At 40.8% G+C, this 19219-nt stretch overlaps 2 protein-coding genes across 3 annotated transcripts in view; one reads left to right on the forward strand and one right to left on the reverse strand.

Annotated features, from left to right (window-relative positions):
- Positions 1-957: 957 nt before the first annotated feature.
- LOC148891831 (NAD-dependent protein deacylase sirtuin-5, mitochondrial-like) lies at positions 958-10967 on the reverse strand. 2 transcript variants are annotated; one of them, XM_089008893.1, is made up of 9 exons: positions 10711-10967; positions 9463-9558; positions 8785-8939; positions 8384-8609; positions 8118-8205; positions 7984-8037; positions 5412-5535; positions 1934-2049; positions 958-1814 (listed from the first exon to the last, which is right to left on the reverse strand). In XM_089008893.1, coding segments are annotated over exons 1-9 (933 nt in total). In that variant the 5' UTR covers positions 10712-10967; the 3' UTR covers positions 958-1741. The 2 variants fall into 2 exon arrangements, with proteins under 2 accessions (XP_088865019.1, XP_088865020.1); XM_089008894.1 differs by having other exon boundaries at positions 8785-8918; positions 10711-10960.
- Positions 10968-11488: 521 nt separating this feature from the next.
- The window catches only part of LOC148891832 (phosphatase and actin regulator 1), a 52780-nt gene continuing 45049 nt past the window's right edge, over positions 11489-19219 (forward strand). Inside the window, exon 1 of the mRNA XM_089007635.1 lies at positions 11489-11712. Within this exon, the coding sequence (XP_088863761.1) occupies positions 11604-11712 (109 nt within the window). The 5' untranslated portion in view covers positions 11489-11603. The remainder of the gene's footprint in view (positions 11713-19219) is intronic.

Below are 19219 nucleotides of genomic sequence, written 5' to 3' on the forward strand. Positions count from 1 at the left end.
CCTCTTTGTTGTCTGAAGCAGTTCTAGATGAAAGAGAGGATCAAAGTCTTCTTTTCACCAGTGGATCAGGGACGTCATAGTGAAACGTGCGCGTCTGCTACAAGCTAGTTCATTGTTTATATAATGTCAATTATTATCACCAAAGTAACGAACGTAAACAGTTTAGTTAAGAATGTGTGTCTGCAGCACAACACAGCTCCAGTTCACGTCTCATCAGCAACATGATAATCGGTCAGCCGCAGAAAAAGGAAATCAATATTTGCTCACGCGCCGGCTCACAGTGCATTGGACCATATATGTGCGTCTATTCATGGGGTTTACAGACGGATAGTTCTTATTGGAGGCGAAACAGACCACACAATACTATTTGGATGTTTTGTTGCACCATGTAAGTAGTCATGTTCATTGGTGCTGTATGATCCGATATAAATATGCATCCTTTGTAAAATTAAAACAGTCTTCTTCTTTTCCTTTCGGCTTTTCCCTTCAAGGGGTCACCACAGCGAATCAGTAAGCTCCATCTTCAGAGGTATGATCCGCATGTTTGTTTTGGCCCAGCTTTTACGTCGGATGCCCTTCCTGACACAACCCTCTGTATTTATCCGGGCTTGGGACCGGTACAAGAAGACTTATGTCCCTTTGTGGCTACACAACAAGCAACTCGCTCAGTAAAAGGCTCCCAAACACAAAATAGTCATCAGCACAGCAACAATCAAAAAAGCAAAACTATACTCACCATTTGATGTAAAATGAGTAAATGGGTCAATAGTTTTTGGTGAGCCGACTGACTGAAAAAAAGCGTTTGTTCTTTTGTGACAAATTACATCATTTATAAAACAGTTCCCAGTAATTTTGGGATGTCTCCTACAGTACTACTGAAAGATATTAAATATTGCTCTGTGGCTCACGTAGGGGACATCAAATCGGGGACAAAATAACAATGCAAGACCAGCGAGAGCATATTCAAGGTTTTAATGAATAATTGCATACGATGACTGATTCACGTAATCTGTAAAGAAATTGTGCATTATCATTTAAGAGAAACACAAAGCAATCATTTTGCTGCAATCTACCCTGCTCGTCAGAATAAAGTGAATGTAACACGAAGAATTTGTCTGCACACCGATGTCAATGAGCCTGAGAATAAATGCCTTTCACATGAGCTAATATTGCCCCTGTAAAGTTAAAGCAAACATTTGCTCGAGGCAACAAATGTTCTCCTGTCATGATGACGACTACTTGTTTCATTCTACCCTTCACCTCCTATGAAAATACAAAATGGCCTACATATACAGCGGAACCTCCAAAGCCCAGTGCCCTTGAAAGAGGAAAGCAGCAATACCGCCGAGGTACGCCGAAACTTTGCAAACACCATTTTGTGTCCGTTCTGATTTTTGGAAGTTAACCTGTAGGGTGGAAACAGAATGCTTCGTGATGGCGATGGTTTTGAATCGACAATGTAAAAAGTCACTCCACATTATGTCCAATGGGAGCAAACTGACATTTCCACGGTACAGTAATATTGTAAACAGAATAAGAACTGGCTGTATACGCAAACAGCTGCATGTGTAGCACTACCTCCCCTTAATCATCAATCCGCATAGTTAGAAATGAGCCCATTTCCATGGACGAGGCAGTATATTCAAGTATTGACAGATCCGCAGAGCTACCTTCTATGCACCCAAGCCATTAGAAATGCTTATAAGGCAAATACTTGGAAGAGAAAACAACTCTTTTGTATTTAGACCACCTCCGACATGTGTGGAGCCAAGGCTGCGGGCAGTGTCGTTCCACATGGACCCAGGAAGTGGTACCTGCGACAAAGTGAAACAGACCTAAGCTGCTCTAAGGGCAAGTGGTGTCAAAGACATTGTCACGTAAAATCTCCTGCATCATTTTATCCACTTGTGTGTGTTCTTTGATTCCTACTTACGTGAAGTACTCAGACTTTGGTGTTGCTCGTAGGTTGAATTCCGCCACCGGGATGCCCCTGGACGCCACCTGGGGGCCGAACATGGCTGCCGGGTAGACGATTGATGAGGTGCCCACCTTGAGGGTAAAAAACATTCAGTTGTTAAAATGGCTGAAATGTACTACATGACAGTGTTTAAACAGATTTTTTTTTTCATATAATGGTGCCGCAGCAAGCAAAATAATGAACTTAAAGGACAACCGACACCTCCGGACAAGTTGCGTCCATAATTTGTAAAATCACTTCAAATGACTTCTACTGAGTGCATTTTACAAAGATTCCACCGCATATAGCTGTATTTTACATTTTAAGACTCACGCTGAATATTTATGAAGTCTTGTTTTCGAGTTGATGACGATGCCCGAAGTGACGTCACATTAGGAATGCCCCTGACCGACAGCGTCACACAATGCATTTTGGGCAGTTTTTTTTTTCATCTGAAAACACTGTGTTGATTGCAAAATTAGAAGGAAAACTACATAAATAACACGATGGTGAATCGTTGTGTGTCGCAGCCAATTGCAGCAACACGCATAAAGAATGTGTAAGTTTACACAAATTCCCAGCGGACAAATCAGCCCATTTTCAACAGAGCCTGTGCGCCATCTTGTTCATTTTCTGGGCGCTACATTGGAGTCCAGACGGCTCGAATTGATACGGAAGGACTTCTTTAATCGATTGCAAACATTTAAGCTTTCCTCTTCAGAACTATTTGAATCATATTCATAACTGGATGAGTAAGAAAAAAGCATCTTCTCCGAATCTGAACTCTCTGAAGCCGTTGTTTTGATTCTGGAGCAAGGCAGTTTTGGAAGGAGTATCCTGGCGTGACGTCACGACAAGGGGGCAGGACTTTCTGAATCTCCCTAGTTTCAAGCTCATTTTGTGGCAGTTTTGGGACCCTTTCAGTCATTTTTATTGGTGTTTTGCATTTGACTAAAAATATCAGCCTGTGTGTTTTGGGTATTTTAGATGCTATAAAATGTTTTTCTGATGTCAGTTAGGAAACAAAAAATTGTCTTGGTTGTGCCTTAAGTGACCTTGAGAGTTTTGAAAGGAGTTTATAAATGAAATGTATTATTATTATTATTATTATAAAGGCGTGTTCATTCAATGCTGTCAACTAATATATGGATTAATTTTAGGCAATTTTTAAAATCAATTTTTCGGTAAAGTCTGGAGCACTGTCATTTATATCAGTTTTCAGCCACGTTTACAAACTAAAAAAAAAAATAAAACAATATACTTCTTTGTAAATCACGCATTGCCACGGCAACAGGGTATGATTAAATAAAACTTTCATCTTCAACATCTTATGATGAAACAAAAAAGGTTTGAAGATAATCGGACGAATTATCCATGATGAGTTTGTTCAAATATCACCTCCATAAAAAAGGAAAAAAAAATACTGCGGTATACATCTGTAGAGGGCGCTAAAGAGCCACCCCTTTTCATGAAAAACTACTACACCAGGTGTCGGGAACCTATGGCTCGTGAGCCATATATGGCTCTTTTGATGATCTGGCTCGCCGATAAAACTACAGTAAAGTCTCGTTATATCGATATTCAAGGGAGTCCGAAAAAATATCGATATAACCGGGACTATCGATATATCCGACCCTGTTTGCATGTAATTTTCTCCGTGCGTGCATAAAAATAGTATCGATATAACCGGGACTATCGATATATCCGATATCGATATGACGAGACTTTACTGTAAATGCATATTCTCGCTTTTTCACTGTTCATTTCCTGTTTGGGCGGCAGTTGGTGGAAAGCGCAATTTTGATTGGATGATACTGACCTATGTCCGTTGATGTCATAACAGGTAAATGCCCCCTTTTAAATAAGCCTGACAAGTAAAAAAAACTTTGTGGAGAGAAAAAGTTCTGCCGTGATTCTAATTTGCAATGAAACAATACCATGAATGAAACAGTTGAATATCAGAGGCACTTTGACAAGCCCAATGCTAACATTAGCATCAATATACTTCTGTGAGAGACAGCAGAAAGCAAGCGTGCAAGCTAATGAGCACTGTGCAGCCTAGCTAGCAGTAGCTTCACCTATGTACCCGGCAAGTTGACTTTCATTCCGATCGCTTGGCTGGATTTTTTTCTTCCCAATCATGATGAACGGGAAACTATTCATATTAATGGTGAGTATTATCACAAAGTTATTTTAAATAATATATTCTGACATTTTGTTGAAACCGTGCGTTTGCGTGCGTGTGTGTGCGTGTGGCTCTCACTGAAAAGCATTTCTAAATAACACTCATTTGACGACAATGAGGTTAAAATCTTAGCAAAAGAACATAGATGGTTTGAAAGGGGAGTAAAAGAAGCGATTCTCATAAAACAACTTCTTCTTTTCCTTTCGGCTTTTCCCCTCAGGGGTCGCCACAGCGAATCAATGTCCTCCATCTATCCCGGTTTTGTGCATCCTCTTCTCTCACACCAGCTACCTTCATGTCCTCTTTGACGACCTCCATAAACCTCCTCTTCGGTCTTCCTCTCGGTCTCCTGCCTGTCAGTTCAAGACTCAGCATCCTTCTCCCGATATAGTCACTCTCTCTCCTCTGGACATGTCCAAACCATCTCAGTCTGGCCTCTCTGACTTTCTCTCCAAAGCCTCTAATATGAGTTGTCCCTCTAATGTACTCATTCCTGATCCTATCCAACCTGGTCACTCCCAAAGAAAACCTCAACATCTTCAGCTCTACTACCTCCAGCTCTGCTTCCTGTTCTCATAAAACAACTAAATCCTTCATTAAACCGGTCTGGTGGGGTGAGGTTCAATTTGGATCGTTCATAAAACAGGTTAGGCAACATTCGTAAGGCTGATGAGGTGATACCGGAGGGAGTGGGGCAAACAGGCCAGTCGTTAGTCAGGAATGTAGAAACAATCAGTGGGGCCACAGGGAGTGGTCCTCTGCTCCCCCCAACCTATCATAGCTGTGTCCGGCGCCGCCATGTCTGGACATTAGGGATATATAAATAGGGACGATATGACCAGTAAGACTTTAGTTCGCTGACGAAGCCTCTTGGATTGGAGGCGAAACGTCCGACACCTTCAAAAAAGTACAGATGACGGCTGAAGAAACCTCATCGATGGACCACCTCTGTACGACTGAGCGTACACAGACACATTTCTAAATAAATAAATCTTTTATGGCTCTCTTAGTCAAAAAGGTTGCCCAACCCTGTACGACACTGTGGAACATTTTTTGCAAGACCCCAACACAATCATTTATCTCTTCCTTTCCTTTTGGCTTTTCCCTTCATGGGAAAATGCAATGCAGTGAATTGAAAGGGCTTCCACAATGTCGCTGTGTCGTTTGGGAGACCAGACGCTTTTCTCTGATTAAAACGTTTTTGTGGGGGCCACAAAATGACATTTTGTTTCATGTACTAATAACTAAGATAACATCAACAGTACTTACCACCAAACAAAGATCACAGATTTCTAGTTCTTTTTCCACTTTGGTCAGGATGTGAGAGTCTAGCGTCTCCCCAAAAAACACGACGTTCGGTCTCAGCAGACCGTTGCAATCGCTTTCCGAACACCTTGTAAAAAGCACAGGAAAAGTTGGTGATTAAATGTGTTCAAGACAAGATCCTATATGACCAATATTGATGACGCGGAAACAGGGTTAAAAACACGGTTTATCAGGTGAAGAACATTCAAGCATTGAGTACACTTTGAGCAAACAGTCTTTCTTGGAAAGGAGCTTTTCTGCGCTGGTTTCATAAGTGATAATAGTTTTGTTAATGCAGTCACAAATAGGTTATGAGTGCATTACAACAAATTGTGCTGAGTGGTGTGTGCTCACTGTCAATGAAGAAAACACATTAAACACTGAAGCAAATTCCTAAGTACAAGATAGCGCACGAGGAGGCAGCCGTCAGAAAGTGCTCTCATGAGCCTTGCTTTTTCTTGTTTTTGTGTTTTCTTTTGTCACTTTGTGTTGTTGTGCAGCGTGTGGAACATTTTTGGCCACAACATTCATCAAGGAGGAGACTGTCCTGAGTGGTTGCGCCTTTTCGGCAGCACGGATATGGATTGGATTTGCCTTTATCAGTCTCGCAGTGGAGACATTTACATTTCACAGCAGTAAAGTTATGAAAAGAATGAAAGTAGAAAACAAAATACATGAGCTGCTGGAAAGGCAACACTGCACTGTTTTTGAATGGATGGAATGTCGGTGCCATTTGATTGTCATCGCTGGACAACTCTGGGACGATTGTGCTTTTTTGCACCTGTAATGGGCAGCATTTTCACAGCCCCGCTTTGTTTCGCGGAAAGGTCGGTGCTGTTTGACAATCTGTGGCTGGATGGATACATGGCTTGAGGAGCCCACGATAAGAAGAAAGGAGCGTCAGCGCAGAGCGCTGATGCGTATGTGGAGCTGTCGCGGATTAGAATTGAGGCGGATTTACGTGTGACAGGAGACGTGAAACAATCTCTTTTCGTTAATGGATGCTACAGCTTCGTGTTTGTCTTTCAACATTTGGCTTGAAGCAGATGTGCACAATCCACCTTGACGTCCATGATCCACTGCTGAAAAGAACACTTTGATCCTTTACACTTTCTTCTAGAACTGCTTCATGTAACAAAGAGGGTACAGAAAGTGCTTAAGAAAGTCTTTGTGTTGTCATATTTATTTTTTTGTTCTTTTGACTTCAAGATGGCGCCGCGAGATTGGCAGCCTTTCCAGCAGCTCATGTATTTTGGTTTCAACTTCTTTCATTCCTTTCATCTTCTTTTAACAACTTTGCTGCTGTGAAATGTAAATTTCTCCACCGCAAGACTAATAAAGGTAAATCCAATCTAATCCAATTCAATTAAAATTCTTATGTCTTTGAACTCTTTGTATAATCATGACATCAACTCAGGAGAGTACACCCTGAACAGCTCACCAGCGATTCACAGGGCACACATAGACAAACCATTTGGGTTCATATTCTCACCCCGGGACAATTTAGAATGTTTTATTCACCTGCTGTGCATGGCACAGGGACAACATGCAAGTTCTTCACAGGAAGTTTGGGGCCTGAATCAAATACCCCCGTGAATCAAATTCCCCCGTGCCACTCATCCCCTCCTGTCCCACCCATTTTTTTATTCAGTATGATATTTTATGTATGTTTTTATACAGTAGTGTGTGAACTTTTTTTCCTACACCAAGAACCCCACGATATGGGGATTGTTTAACTGAATTATTGTATCATGGGGTACATACTGTATACATGTTCTAATACTTATTTTCCCTTTCCTCATCCTTTCATAACTTTGCTGCTGTCAATTATTAATGTCTCCATTGTGAAACGAATAAACTTTATCTAATCTAATCTATAGCGATAATAGTGATGTTTGTATATGATTACTTTCCTCATTGCCACTCTTACGTTATGTGTTACGTTATTATGTTAATGTTATGGGGTTATGTGGTTGTTTCTGTTCATATGAACACATTCAACAGCAATCTGTATCACGAGCACAGCAAATCCATCTTTAGAACACTGCTGCCCTCTAACGCTTAACTTGAGTAAGTAAGGGGAAACAACAATACAGGTACTGTATTTGCATGTAGAGTATATGGTCTCACTAAACAAACTTATGACCTCAAACAAGTGTATTAAGAACCCAACAACATAAATCGATATTAACACTGTTAGTAATATGATCATTTAAACATTATTGTGGTTGAAGTGTCCTATGCTGTACTTATAGTATCTTTACCTTTCGTAAGAGTGGCAAAACAAACTAAGCGCAAAGAACATGTCTACAGTATTCAATTACCTGGTGTAAGTATATAACAAACTATTCGATATGGTGCATGTTAGCATGTTGAAACTGAAAGTGCAAATATTTTGGGGACTTGCAGCTAGACAAACATTAACATATTTTCCAATAAACATAGTATTTGACAAAATGCTGAGTATGGTAAGAATGGCCACTTCACTCTGCGTAGAACAAACCAAGAATTTTGAAAATTGGACACTTAGTCGCACCTTGGCAGTTTATCCACTGGAATGTTTGCATCGGCCACCTTTGGGTCCGGTGAGCTACACGAGAAGAGGGAGGGGAAAATGTAAAACATAAGCGCAGCAGGTTTTATGGTTTTCAGACAGGCTGTGCATGGTACCCCTTGTTCTTTAGAGCCGCACATATTGGGCTGCACCTGTTGACGTCCACATCGCCACAACTCAAACAACGGGTCTCCGTCAGGCTGCCTGCAGATGGAAGGAGTGGGAAGAAATATTTACTTATTCACCACGCAATTTAAATGTGTTTCCTGACAACACAACTCATTTTGTTGAAATTTGCATCTCACGTCTACATATTACCAATGACAAAGAAATTTTACTCGTGTTTTTTTTTTTTTTTTTTTGGTGCATGATGACCACCCACCGTGAATCCTCAGCACATGTTTGGAGCCAGCTTGCTGGTGCAGTTCGTCAATGCATTGTGTAATGACCACCACTTCACGGCCCTGCTTTTTCAGCCGGGCCTCACACTCTGCGATGGCCAGGTGTGCAGCGTTGGGTTTTTTGCTCAATGCCACCTCTCGCCTGTGATGGTAGAACTCCCACACGCGTGACGGGTAGCGGGAGAAGGCCTCTGGGGAAGCCAGATCCTGTCAAATCCAAGGGATATATTGCAGTGGTTTTCATCAATTGTAATGAAAGGGAATGTAGCATAATGTATTAAATATGCAACAAAATTTATGATGACTTTGCTGGCTGCCCTTCCAGAAAAAAAATATTTTCAAAAACTGGCAGATATTTCTGACATCGAAACAAAGGACACACTTGGGATTGCCATTTCCTCCATTTTTCATGTTCACCCCGGAATGTCGGAACTCCGCTCTCAGCGCTCACACCGGCCCCGGTGATGATTGCAATGTGCTGGGCTTTGGAAAAGACCTTTCGGAAATCTGACATGTCTGCAAAACAACCAAATGTTTCTGAAACGAAAATTTATGGGATTTTATGAGAATAAAACTATTCACTGAAAGTATTACAGTTGAATGATGGAATTTTAATACTGCTGTATATTAGTTGCTGGAATAACAGTCCTATTATATTAAAATGAAATCTTCAGGCATGCTTACTGTGGGGAAGAAACAATCTGCCAAAGCTAAAATTCTGGCTGAGTGGTACTGGATGAAATATTTCTTTCACACAAGATGAGCTACATTGAAAGGCTTTGATAGTACAGTAAAGTCTCGTTATATCGATGTCGGATATATCGATAGTCCTGGTTATATCGATGCTATTTCTATGCACGCACGGAGAAAATTACATGCAAACAGGGTCGGATATATCGATAGTCCCGGTTATATCGATATTTTTTCGGACTCCCTTGAATATCGATATAACGAGACTTTACTGTATGTGTTTTTGGACCACATGATTGGTAAAATAACACCATGAAAATATTTTGCACGTTCTAGAAGTAATCTAAAAGTTGATTGATAGCAATTCTACCTGAGCTGGAGCATGCTCTGTCCGCCAAAGTTGCATGACTGGAAAACAAGCGGAGGCCAACTGACATAATAGCTCGGCGTTGAAGCAGCATTGTCACTGAAAAAGAGGTTTAAAAAGAAAATAGCCAATTATATTACATGGTGTGGATGTAGAAAATGTGAACCTGAGCTGAGAAACTGTGTCATTGTGGATTAGTGGGAATTTGAAAAAGATATTTTGACATTGGAACATATGACAAGAAATGTTGCAGGTGATGAAAATAATCTAAAATATCTAATAATGTAGAACTGTTGACCTTTTTCCGTTGTTGGGAAAGGTTTTTAAGGGGGATGTGGAATTTTTCTGAAGCGGAAACTAATTAATGAAAAAAAAAATCATACCATACCACATAAATTGGAATGTTTCAATTGGATTAGAAAAACGAAAGGGTCAAATAAGTGTTGAAAATAATAAAACAGTCTTTGGCTTTCATCCAAATAGTTGATTAAGGTTCACAGGAATAAGAAATATTTTTTCACAAGAATGTCTTCCATTTTAATTTGTGAAAATGAACATTGCATTTATATTATTTGTTTTTTTTTTTTTTTGGGGGTGGGGTGATTTACTCAATAAACTGCACTTGTAATATTCAGAAAAAGAAAAATGAGACTGCCCGTTGACTCTTCGTGATAAATCGTGCTGCTTTATGGATGTGTCCTGCTTGCAATGTGTCCGAACAGGATTAACGGGATTGAACGAATGGGTTTGTCAAAACAATGTTTGGAATCTAAAATTTGGCATGAAGCATGAACGCCTTCCAATTACTTTTTGATCGTGTCGTTGTTGTTTAGTTTTTTTATTACTCATATTATATTTAGTGTTGCAGTGTCTGTCAAAGAGAAAGGGAACGTTTAAAGTTTTTCTGTAGTTTATATTGTTGAAATCTGTCAACAAGGTTGTTTATTTACGGAAGTCGGGCAAAGGCTTGTTTAGTTTGGTGTGGCAAGAGAAACTTTTAAAAACGAATGATTATAAAAACAGTATGTATGAATAATAAACGAGCTCCCGGAGCAAATATGTTAACAACGAACCTGACTGTATTTTAGGATGTTTTTTGGTGGCGGTTCATTGTTGAAACCTCGCGAGATGTTAATAAACTCGACGCGTCGGTGACAGGAGGTTTTTAAACAGTGTTGTTTAATTGAATTGTTTAGCCAGAAAATGCAGCAAAAAGATAATGCTTTGTTTTGATGTTCAAGACGCACTTACTTGTATTTTGTAGCTCTTTAGTGGCTACAAAGTCGAGCAACTTGCAGATCGGTGGAGGGGCTGGATTGTGTACTTTTCTTGCCAGAACAAACAGCCGTATATCTTAAACAAGTGTCGTAAAAGCTGTTTTCACCACGATTTGTCGATACTAATCGAGCCCTCGTTGCAAATGTGTCCACAACGCATTTAACTGCTTTGGGGTCTCCACAACTGGCAATCGCTCGGCCTGGATCGTGTCTAACTTTTCTCAATTAACTCTAAAGCTTTAATTAACCGTCATAATTTGTTCACGCAAGTGTCGTGCAGCTTTGAAAGGGGAGGAGCGAGATCCCTCTTGTGGGATCTTCATAAAATTGCACTTTAAAGCTAAACAATTTTCAGCAAAGGTTTGCATACACGCTCTCTGTGGTGAAAAGTAAAAATGGACTCAGTATTTAATGTGTAAAATAAAATGTTTCATTGTAATAATATTCCATTTATCAGTCGTGTTTATACAAAACACTGGGGCCAATCCAAGCAGCTACAATTGTGATTTGTCTCTCTCTCTCTCTCTCTCTCTCTCTCTCTCTCTCTCTCTCTCTCTCTGTCTCTCTCTCTCTCTCTCTCTCTCTCTCGGTCTCTCGCTCTCTGTCTCTGTCTGTCTCTGTCTGTCTCTCTCTCTCTCTCTCTCTCTCTCTCTCTCTCTCTCTCTCTCTCTCTCTCTCTCTCTCTCTCTCTCTCTCTCTCTCTCTCTCTCTCTCTATCTCTCTGCCCTCTCCCCCTCTCTCTAACCCCCGCCCCCTCCTCTTCTTCAACGATATCTTCCTCCCGGCGTGGCCGCCGCTCTGGTGGTGGTGGTGGTTGTGCTCGCCCCAGTAAGGCGAGCAGTCACCGGTGGACCCTGGCCCGGGTTGATGGCGACCACTCCGGACAGCACTGACCGCCGATTAATCCGCAGATTGCGCTCCAGGAGCGACACCCCTCATCTAGTCGAAGCCCGCTTCTCCTTCAACCTGCGCACAGGTAGGATCATCCTTTGGTACTACGACGTCATGCTGATCCATCCGTCACCGCAAAGAGTCTACCCCTGGTTCCTGCTGTTTGTGTTTAGGCTCCGTCCATTCCCTGCGGCGGATGAGACTTAGATGTTACGCAACTTTGTGGACTCATACAGCAAATGTTAAAGTGAATAGCAGCGTTTATCGTCTTCTTCTTTTCCTTTCGGCTTTTCCCTTCGAGGGGTCGCCACAGCAAATCAGTGTCCTCCATCTTTAGAGGTTTGATCCGCATGTTTGTTTTGGCCAAGCTTTTACGTCGGATGCCCTTCCTGACACAACCCTCTGTATTTATCCGGGCTTGGGACTGGCACAAGAAGACATATGTCCCTTTGTGGCTACAGAACAAGCAACAGCGTTTATAATGCTTGGTAATTACTACCAGTACGATTACGCAAAGAGAAGAGGCGTCAACGTGTCCTGGAGTAGCCCCATGCGGGCTGCTCGTAGATAAACAACACCATACACATAAAAAACACTCCGGTTATTTTTGATAAAGCATCCCCCAATACACTCTTAATATTTATGCGTCTCTCCATTTCCTTTTATAAGGCAGCTCGCATCTCGTTACTATGGTGACTTGACTTTTTGTGGCTGGAGGGAGGCGGTACACTAAAAGCTGTGTTGTTATACATGCCACATCTATATTGTGTTGTCATGTGTTACACCAGGATGATGATGCTCAATAAAACAAGGCAGGTCAGTTTCGAGACACATCCATTTATTATTGATGGATGAATACTGTATATAGATACTGTATATGGATGGATGAATGGATGGATGAATGGATGGATAGATAAATATATGTGATTAGAGCATCCCATCTACATTTGAGTAAACTATAATAGCTAATAGGGGTCATTTTCTGGATAAACAAAAAAACAAACAAACAGATGAATAAATCATTTTACTCCGAAAGAAGAGGGCCACTTCAGACACATGAAGGCCAAAACACAGTTGCTATTAGTGTGTGTGTGTGCAAGTGTGTGTGCGTACTGTGAATCATTGTGTGTGTTTATAAAAGTGCTCTGTATGTTTTTCACATGCATACAGACTGTCTTTTGGATAGGGGCATTAAAGGCTGTCAATGTGTTTGTGTCCCATTGAGAGCAGCTCGTTCTGGGTAACATTGTGCATTAGTTATATCTCTCTAATCTACAACAAGTCCATCGAGCATGCGGACGCTACGGGGGCGATGTGCACAACAGAACTGTTGACTCACTTCCACCTGAAGAAGTAGAGCAAAATTTAGCTAGCTTATCGTCAAGGAAACCAGAAGACTGGTGGGCAAGGTTGTGACTTTTGGATGCGCTTTGTGTGAGGATTTGTCAGATGAAAAATAACACTTCCATTATTAGCCAACCAAGATGCAAAGGAGCTTGGCCAATAAGGACAACATTCAGGCATCACTTGAGATTTCTATTGAATCGCAATTTTTCATCAGTGTTTCTTGGGGCACACCGATCGGTGTTATGTTGCAATATTTACATGCCTTTGAATTTTGGCATGCTTTCAGTGGATAGGAGTCTACAGAAAAATGTGTCATGTACTGTAATGTACGGACAACAAAAGGCATGATACGCTTGGCATGACACACATTTCAGCCTGAATTCGTGTTTTTTTGTTTTGATAGTTTGAAATACTCATTAAAACTAGGCTATTACATTCAGAGTAAAGCTTTGCCCCCCCTCCCCTTTTCATTTTTCACAGCAGTGACCTGGCTTGAAATGCGAGGAATCATGCAAAATTGTTGTATGATAGATGATTTTATATGCACAAACACATCTCGAATACCAATTGCTCCACACCCATCGCATATGTTGATGTGTCAAGTCCCCCAACATAATCCCTGCAAATGTGTGATGGCCCGCTGTAACCATGAATATGTACCATGCATGCAGACTGAATATGTGCATTTACTGAATTGTAACTCTAGCCACACTCTGATCTGCAGCCACAAGGATTGAAAAGAAATCACTTATTTTGTGCCCTGAACGCTCTGTGCGGCAAGGTGGCCCAAAAAAAGTCCAATCAATATTCCCCAGATGTATGGTGGGATGGAACACATTTCTGCAGCAGAGCCAGCTTGGCACACACTCCATTCCTTTCGATCAAGAGGTTTACATGTACTGAACTTCCTAGTGGGGAGAGTCTATGGTTCAGGGTTGGGAAGATGAGAAACGGAATCCAAAATTACAATTAATCAGAAAAAAATATTGGTTGGAAATAAATAACTGGAGTTTAAAATTTGCCACCAAGTATGACCAAAAAATTGTTTGCTGCTTCTTTTGAGCTGGTCTTTCATCCCACTGTTATGTAATAGAGGAACTCATTCGCATCACAACCAGCAACCAATAACCCCCAAAGATTCGCAGTTGAAAGAGTCACTTTCAAGTGAAGGCTGAAGCATTATCATGTCTAAATAAGCAGATAAGTAGCACTAATTATCGTTAGTTGCATTTGTGTCTCGTAAATAACACAAACTCGAATGTTCAACAGCGTTTTGGACAAATGGATGATGGTTTCAGTGGTGTCGTGGATGTTCAATGACTCGGTCATTGAACATTCATTCATGTTCAGTTTATGTTACAGATATGTCATATGTACAATAAAATGAACGACAAGTCTCCTTAAAAAGAAGAAGTTAGAGATGAAAGCTAAATTTAGTTTGCCACCCAATCAATGTGATATGTTCTGCGTGGCAAGAGTGGTGCAGCTACCTTAACACTCACAAAAACTGACAGTCCAGACTGTATTAAATCTTGCACCTTAAAAAAAAATATATATATATATATATATATATATATATATATATATATATATATATATATATATATATATATATATATATATATATATATATATATATATACTTTTATACCTTCTGTGGCACATTTGATGGGAATTGGGAAATCTGCTGACTGTGATGTGCTTCCTAAAGGCCAACTGAGCAACTTTTTACCCCTTTTTCCTTTTTTTTGTGCGTGTGTGTGCATTTGTGCATTTGTACGTGTGTGCATGTGTGCACGCATGTTGTTTTACCACCGAGCAAGCGGAATTGAAAGCTGCGTGACAATGTGCTTATGGCTCATATTTATAGTAAGTGTGTCAGCTCAGTGGTCACAGAGAGGCAAGATAGGCAATGCAATGCAATAATGCAAAAAGTAACTGAGGACAGCAAGAGTACTGAAATACCTTTTGACAATTTGCCAACGGTGGCCAAATTCCAGCCTACGAGCCATTTGTAGCCTTATTACTCAATTCTCTGACTGAATAACATGAAATAATGTGACAAGTGTATCACAATTTCTGTCACGACCACGTCTGAATGAATCTCAATGATGGCTCCTGTTTTGGTCAGCAATAAGAATTGATGTGGGAACGACTGTTCATTATTAAATGTTGTGTGGATAATAATGAGGTGGGGATAAGATGAGAGTTGCAGAGTAGGAATCTTATGTTCTTATACTTTCATTCACAAGAGAGAGAGTTTGCTGCTGTTTTGTTTAGTATTAGGGTGCAAATGAGCACATTAGTGCTCTCTTTAATGTTCTTGCGTACATTAAAGAGAACTGAGACAATTATGTTCATCCATCCATCCATTTTGCGTACCGCTCATTAGGGTCGCGGGGGGTGCTGGAGCCAATCCCAGCTGTCTTCGGGCACGAGGCGGTGGACACCCTGAATTGGTTGCCAGCCAATCGCGGGGCACACAAGGACAAACAACAGTCACTCTCACACTCACACCGAGGGACAATTTGGAGTCTTCAATCTGCCTGCCATGCATGTTTTTGGAATGTGGGAGGAAACCGGAGGACCCGGAGAAAACCCACACGGGCCCGGGGAGAACATGCAAACTCCACACAGGGAGGCCGGACCGGGACGCAAACCGGCGACCTCTGCACTTTGAAGCTGGTGTGCTAACCACTTGACTACCGGGCCGCTACAATTATTTTCAGTGAACTTTTTTTTTCTTCCACATGGTAAAAAGGCTCAGTGTATTACAAGGACGCATTTATTTATCTTTGGTAGATGATGCATCTAGTGACTAATCTGAGCTTGGCATCTACAATTAGACGGTCATTGAAGATCGCTATTATAACGAGAGAGTACGGTCCGTTAAATCATGATTCAATGTCCTGCCACTGAACATTCGGCAAGCCCCTTCGCTGCCCACCTTTAAAACCGGCCTCAAAACTCACTTGTACTCTTTGGCATTTGACTCAGCGTGATTCAGACTTGACCTTACTTTTACTCCCTGGTGCTTTCTACCATCTCTGAGACTGATTTATTTCCTGTATATGATAGTTATCCATGTTAAGCGCTTTGTGACAGCTTCAGCTGTTGTTCAAAGGCTATATAAATCAATATGGATGTATGTACGTATACGTCAAAGTCAAAGTCAAAGTCAGCTTTATTGTCAAATATGCTAATATGCAGCACGTACAGCACAGATGAAATTACTGTCCTCTCGGACCCCGCATGCAAGGCACTTATAATGACTTCAACAAACATAATAAACATGAAAACGCCTATTTGCCGGGAGAGGGGAGCCGCTGCGTGTTCACGCGCCGCCATTTTGGGGGAAAAAAAAAAACAAAAAACGTATGGTACTGTATGTACGTAAACGTATGTATGTACTGTAATGTCATGTCCTTGGGCTAACTGTACATGAACACTGAAAAACAAATCCGCTTTGCTCAATTTTATTTTGTAAAGTGGTAGTAAATAATGCGACAATGTGCATTCTGATTTTTTTTGTATGTGTATAGCTCTTGGGTCAAACTCAAGGGCGACTGGGCACATCCAGCTCGCCACGCAATTTTATGTGTCAACTTGCATGATCCTTGCAAAAAATCTGTACTTAAATACGTATCAACAAATAATATTGAGAAACTAAGCAGCGTCATTATAATCAGGTCTTTATATTCTTAACAAAATGTGTGTGACCGAAGAAAGCCATTCATTAATTGAGCATGCTAAATGTTGACGTGCATTTATTTATGCTTGCTGTCCCAGTCCTGCTTTTACTGTGCACCATGTTGCTGAATTTCTGCTGAGTCAGTGTCCTTTCAACAGACACTCCAAGTCCGTCGATGTCAAAGCTGCATTGCACCACTCAGCAGTCCTTATGTCTACAGTTATAAATGCAAACAAATAAAAAAAAAAACGTTCAAAAGACAAAAGTCCAAATGAAATAAAACGCTGTAACGATTTCACAACCCAAAAATAGCAACTATAATAAAACAAATTACATTCCCCCAAAAAACGTGGTCTTCTTGGGGTTGTTTGATCTTTTGATTATGTGGCAGATGGTAATGGGGCCACCTCCCTCTAGTGTTGTAGAAAAGACATTTCTGCGGCAGATTCAGCAGCAGCGTTTGCTGGTAAACGAACAAAGTTGAATCCGTTGGTGATGCTGCTTGGTGACTTCTTTAATAATCTCCACTGGCTAACATGCTAACAAATGTAAAATATGAGCTTCCGACAGCGCCGTAAAAATCAGATACGATTGTAACCCCCCGGAGGTAATTGATTGCAGTGTGGCAAACGTCTGACGTATGTAATGACGCAATTGCGCATAACCGTTTCCCTTTGATTACCGTGCAGAATCGATTTCATGCACGAGCAATTGAGGGGATACGTTGGCACGATGGACATCGCAAATGTACTTGGATGTAGACGTGGCAAGCGGATTCAACATTTAAAAGGTAAATTCGAAAATCGGAATTCATAGCATGACGTTTTAACAAAGTTCGACTATGAGCGGATTCAACATTTGCAATTATAATAATAATATGGAATGCAACAACGTATTTCTAACTGATAGTCGTTTCATTTCGCCCCTTAGTCTTTCTTGAGAAGGTGCATAACTCAATACAACAGATATGAAAAGATGAATACAGTATACTGTAACCGTGTAATTGTAAAAAAAATAGTACATAAACGCATGCCGAACTGAATATTCAAAGAGATGTTTTTTTATTTAACAGGGTAACTTACTTTACCTGAACGAAAAAAAGTGCCCAAAAAGACAAAAACAAAATACAAACAAATACAAAAACTCAAAAATGCATTAAAATAGTTGCAGTGGAATGTAATGTACATTTGGCAGGTTGTTGAAGTTGTTGACGTTTCTAATATATCCGCTAGGTGGAAGTATTGTAAAATTTATTGTTTGGAGTGAGTGTTAACTTATACAGTATTGCTTGAGGTCGGTCTTCTCATGAAGCAATTAAATGATATTCATCGTTTAACGAAAGCCCAATTTGTCGTTGTGTGTATAACGATTAAATAACAAACACATGTCACAAACACTGTGCCGGTGTGTACTTGGTAGTCCCCTCAAAAACAGGACTCCGTATAGATGGCCGAGCCTATTCCAACAGCCAGCTTCAATAATGGATGGTTGTATGACCACATTCAGGTTATGGTCAGAATAGTCATCATGATTTTAGTTGTTAGCATGTCTACAAACAATTTTGAGTTTTGAGGTTAGAACCTCAGCTCCAGCTTCCTCCTACAATGCAAAAATATTATTTTTTCAATATTCGGTTTAATGTATTTTAAAATTGTTCATGAGTGTGAATTACAGTATTGTTAGTGTACTGTATATGTGTCCAGCGACCAGCGAGCGACCGGTCCACTGCATAAACATAGTTGGAATCGGCCTGAATGAGGATTACTTGTAACATAAAATGAATGGATGACGGGTTGGTTAGTGGATAAATTGTTCGAGTATATAGTGGAAACAAATCAGCACATTGTGTGGAGGAATACACGGTGAGAATGACAGATGTGTAGGGACAGGGTGAGGGGGACTGGGCGCGGAGGACAGAAGGAACAACAGATTTGTAGTGACAGGCTGGCTGGTCACAACGTTTTTTTTTCTCACCTAAAACCCGCACAATGACAATGGAAGCCATTTCAAAGCAATTGGAAAATATCAGCCTTAAAGTACACTCTAGTTCCCTATGTCAATTCAAAGTTTTCTGTTTAAGTGCCAACCATTTTCTGTTGCACTTGTCCTTGTGAGGTTTACGGGTGAGTTGGAAGCCCATCATTGCATCTGATTTTGGGTGAGTCCTGGGTTCCTTCCTGAACTGCCAATCAGTCAAGTCAAGCAAGTAATCACGGTGCCACTCATCTTTACATCTAGAGACAATGTACACTTTAATGAACTCTGTTTTTGGAATATGAGGGGAATTCAACATATCCGAACAGACACGTCTTCAGTTTAAGTTTATTGTGACACTTTTCTTCGTTTTGCTAGAAACATCACCAGTGTCTGTCTGCGTGAACAATTACACTAACTGCTGATAAAGTAACACAAAGCCTTTTGGGAATGTCTAATGCACCTCTCATTTGAGGCTGAACTATTTGAAGTGCTGATCAAGCTCCCAATGTTGCTTCTCGAGGCTTCAATTAAAATGAGTCTGCCCACGGCGCTAGTTTGTTACTCTGCCCGCATTACA

This window comes from Hippocampus bargibanti, linkage group LG11 (genome assembly GCF_051943395.1).
Source record: "Hippocampus bargibanti isolate YZ-2025 linkage group LG11, ASM5194339v1, whole genome shotgun sequence".
Taxonomy (NCBI): Eukaryota; Metazoa; Chordata; class Actinopteri; order Syngnathiformes; family Syngnathidae; genus Hippocampus; species Hippocampus bargibanti.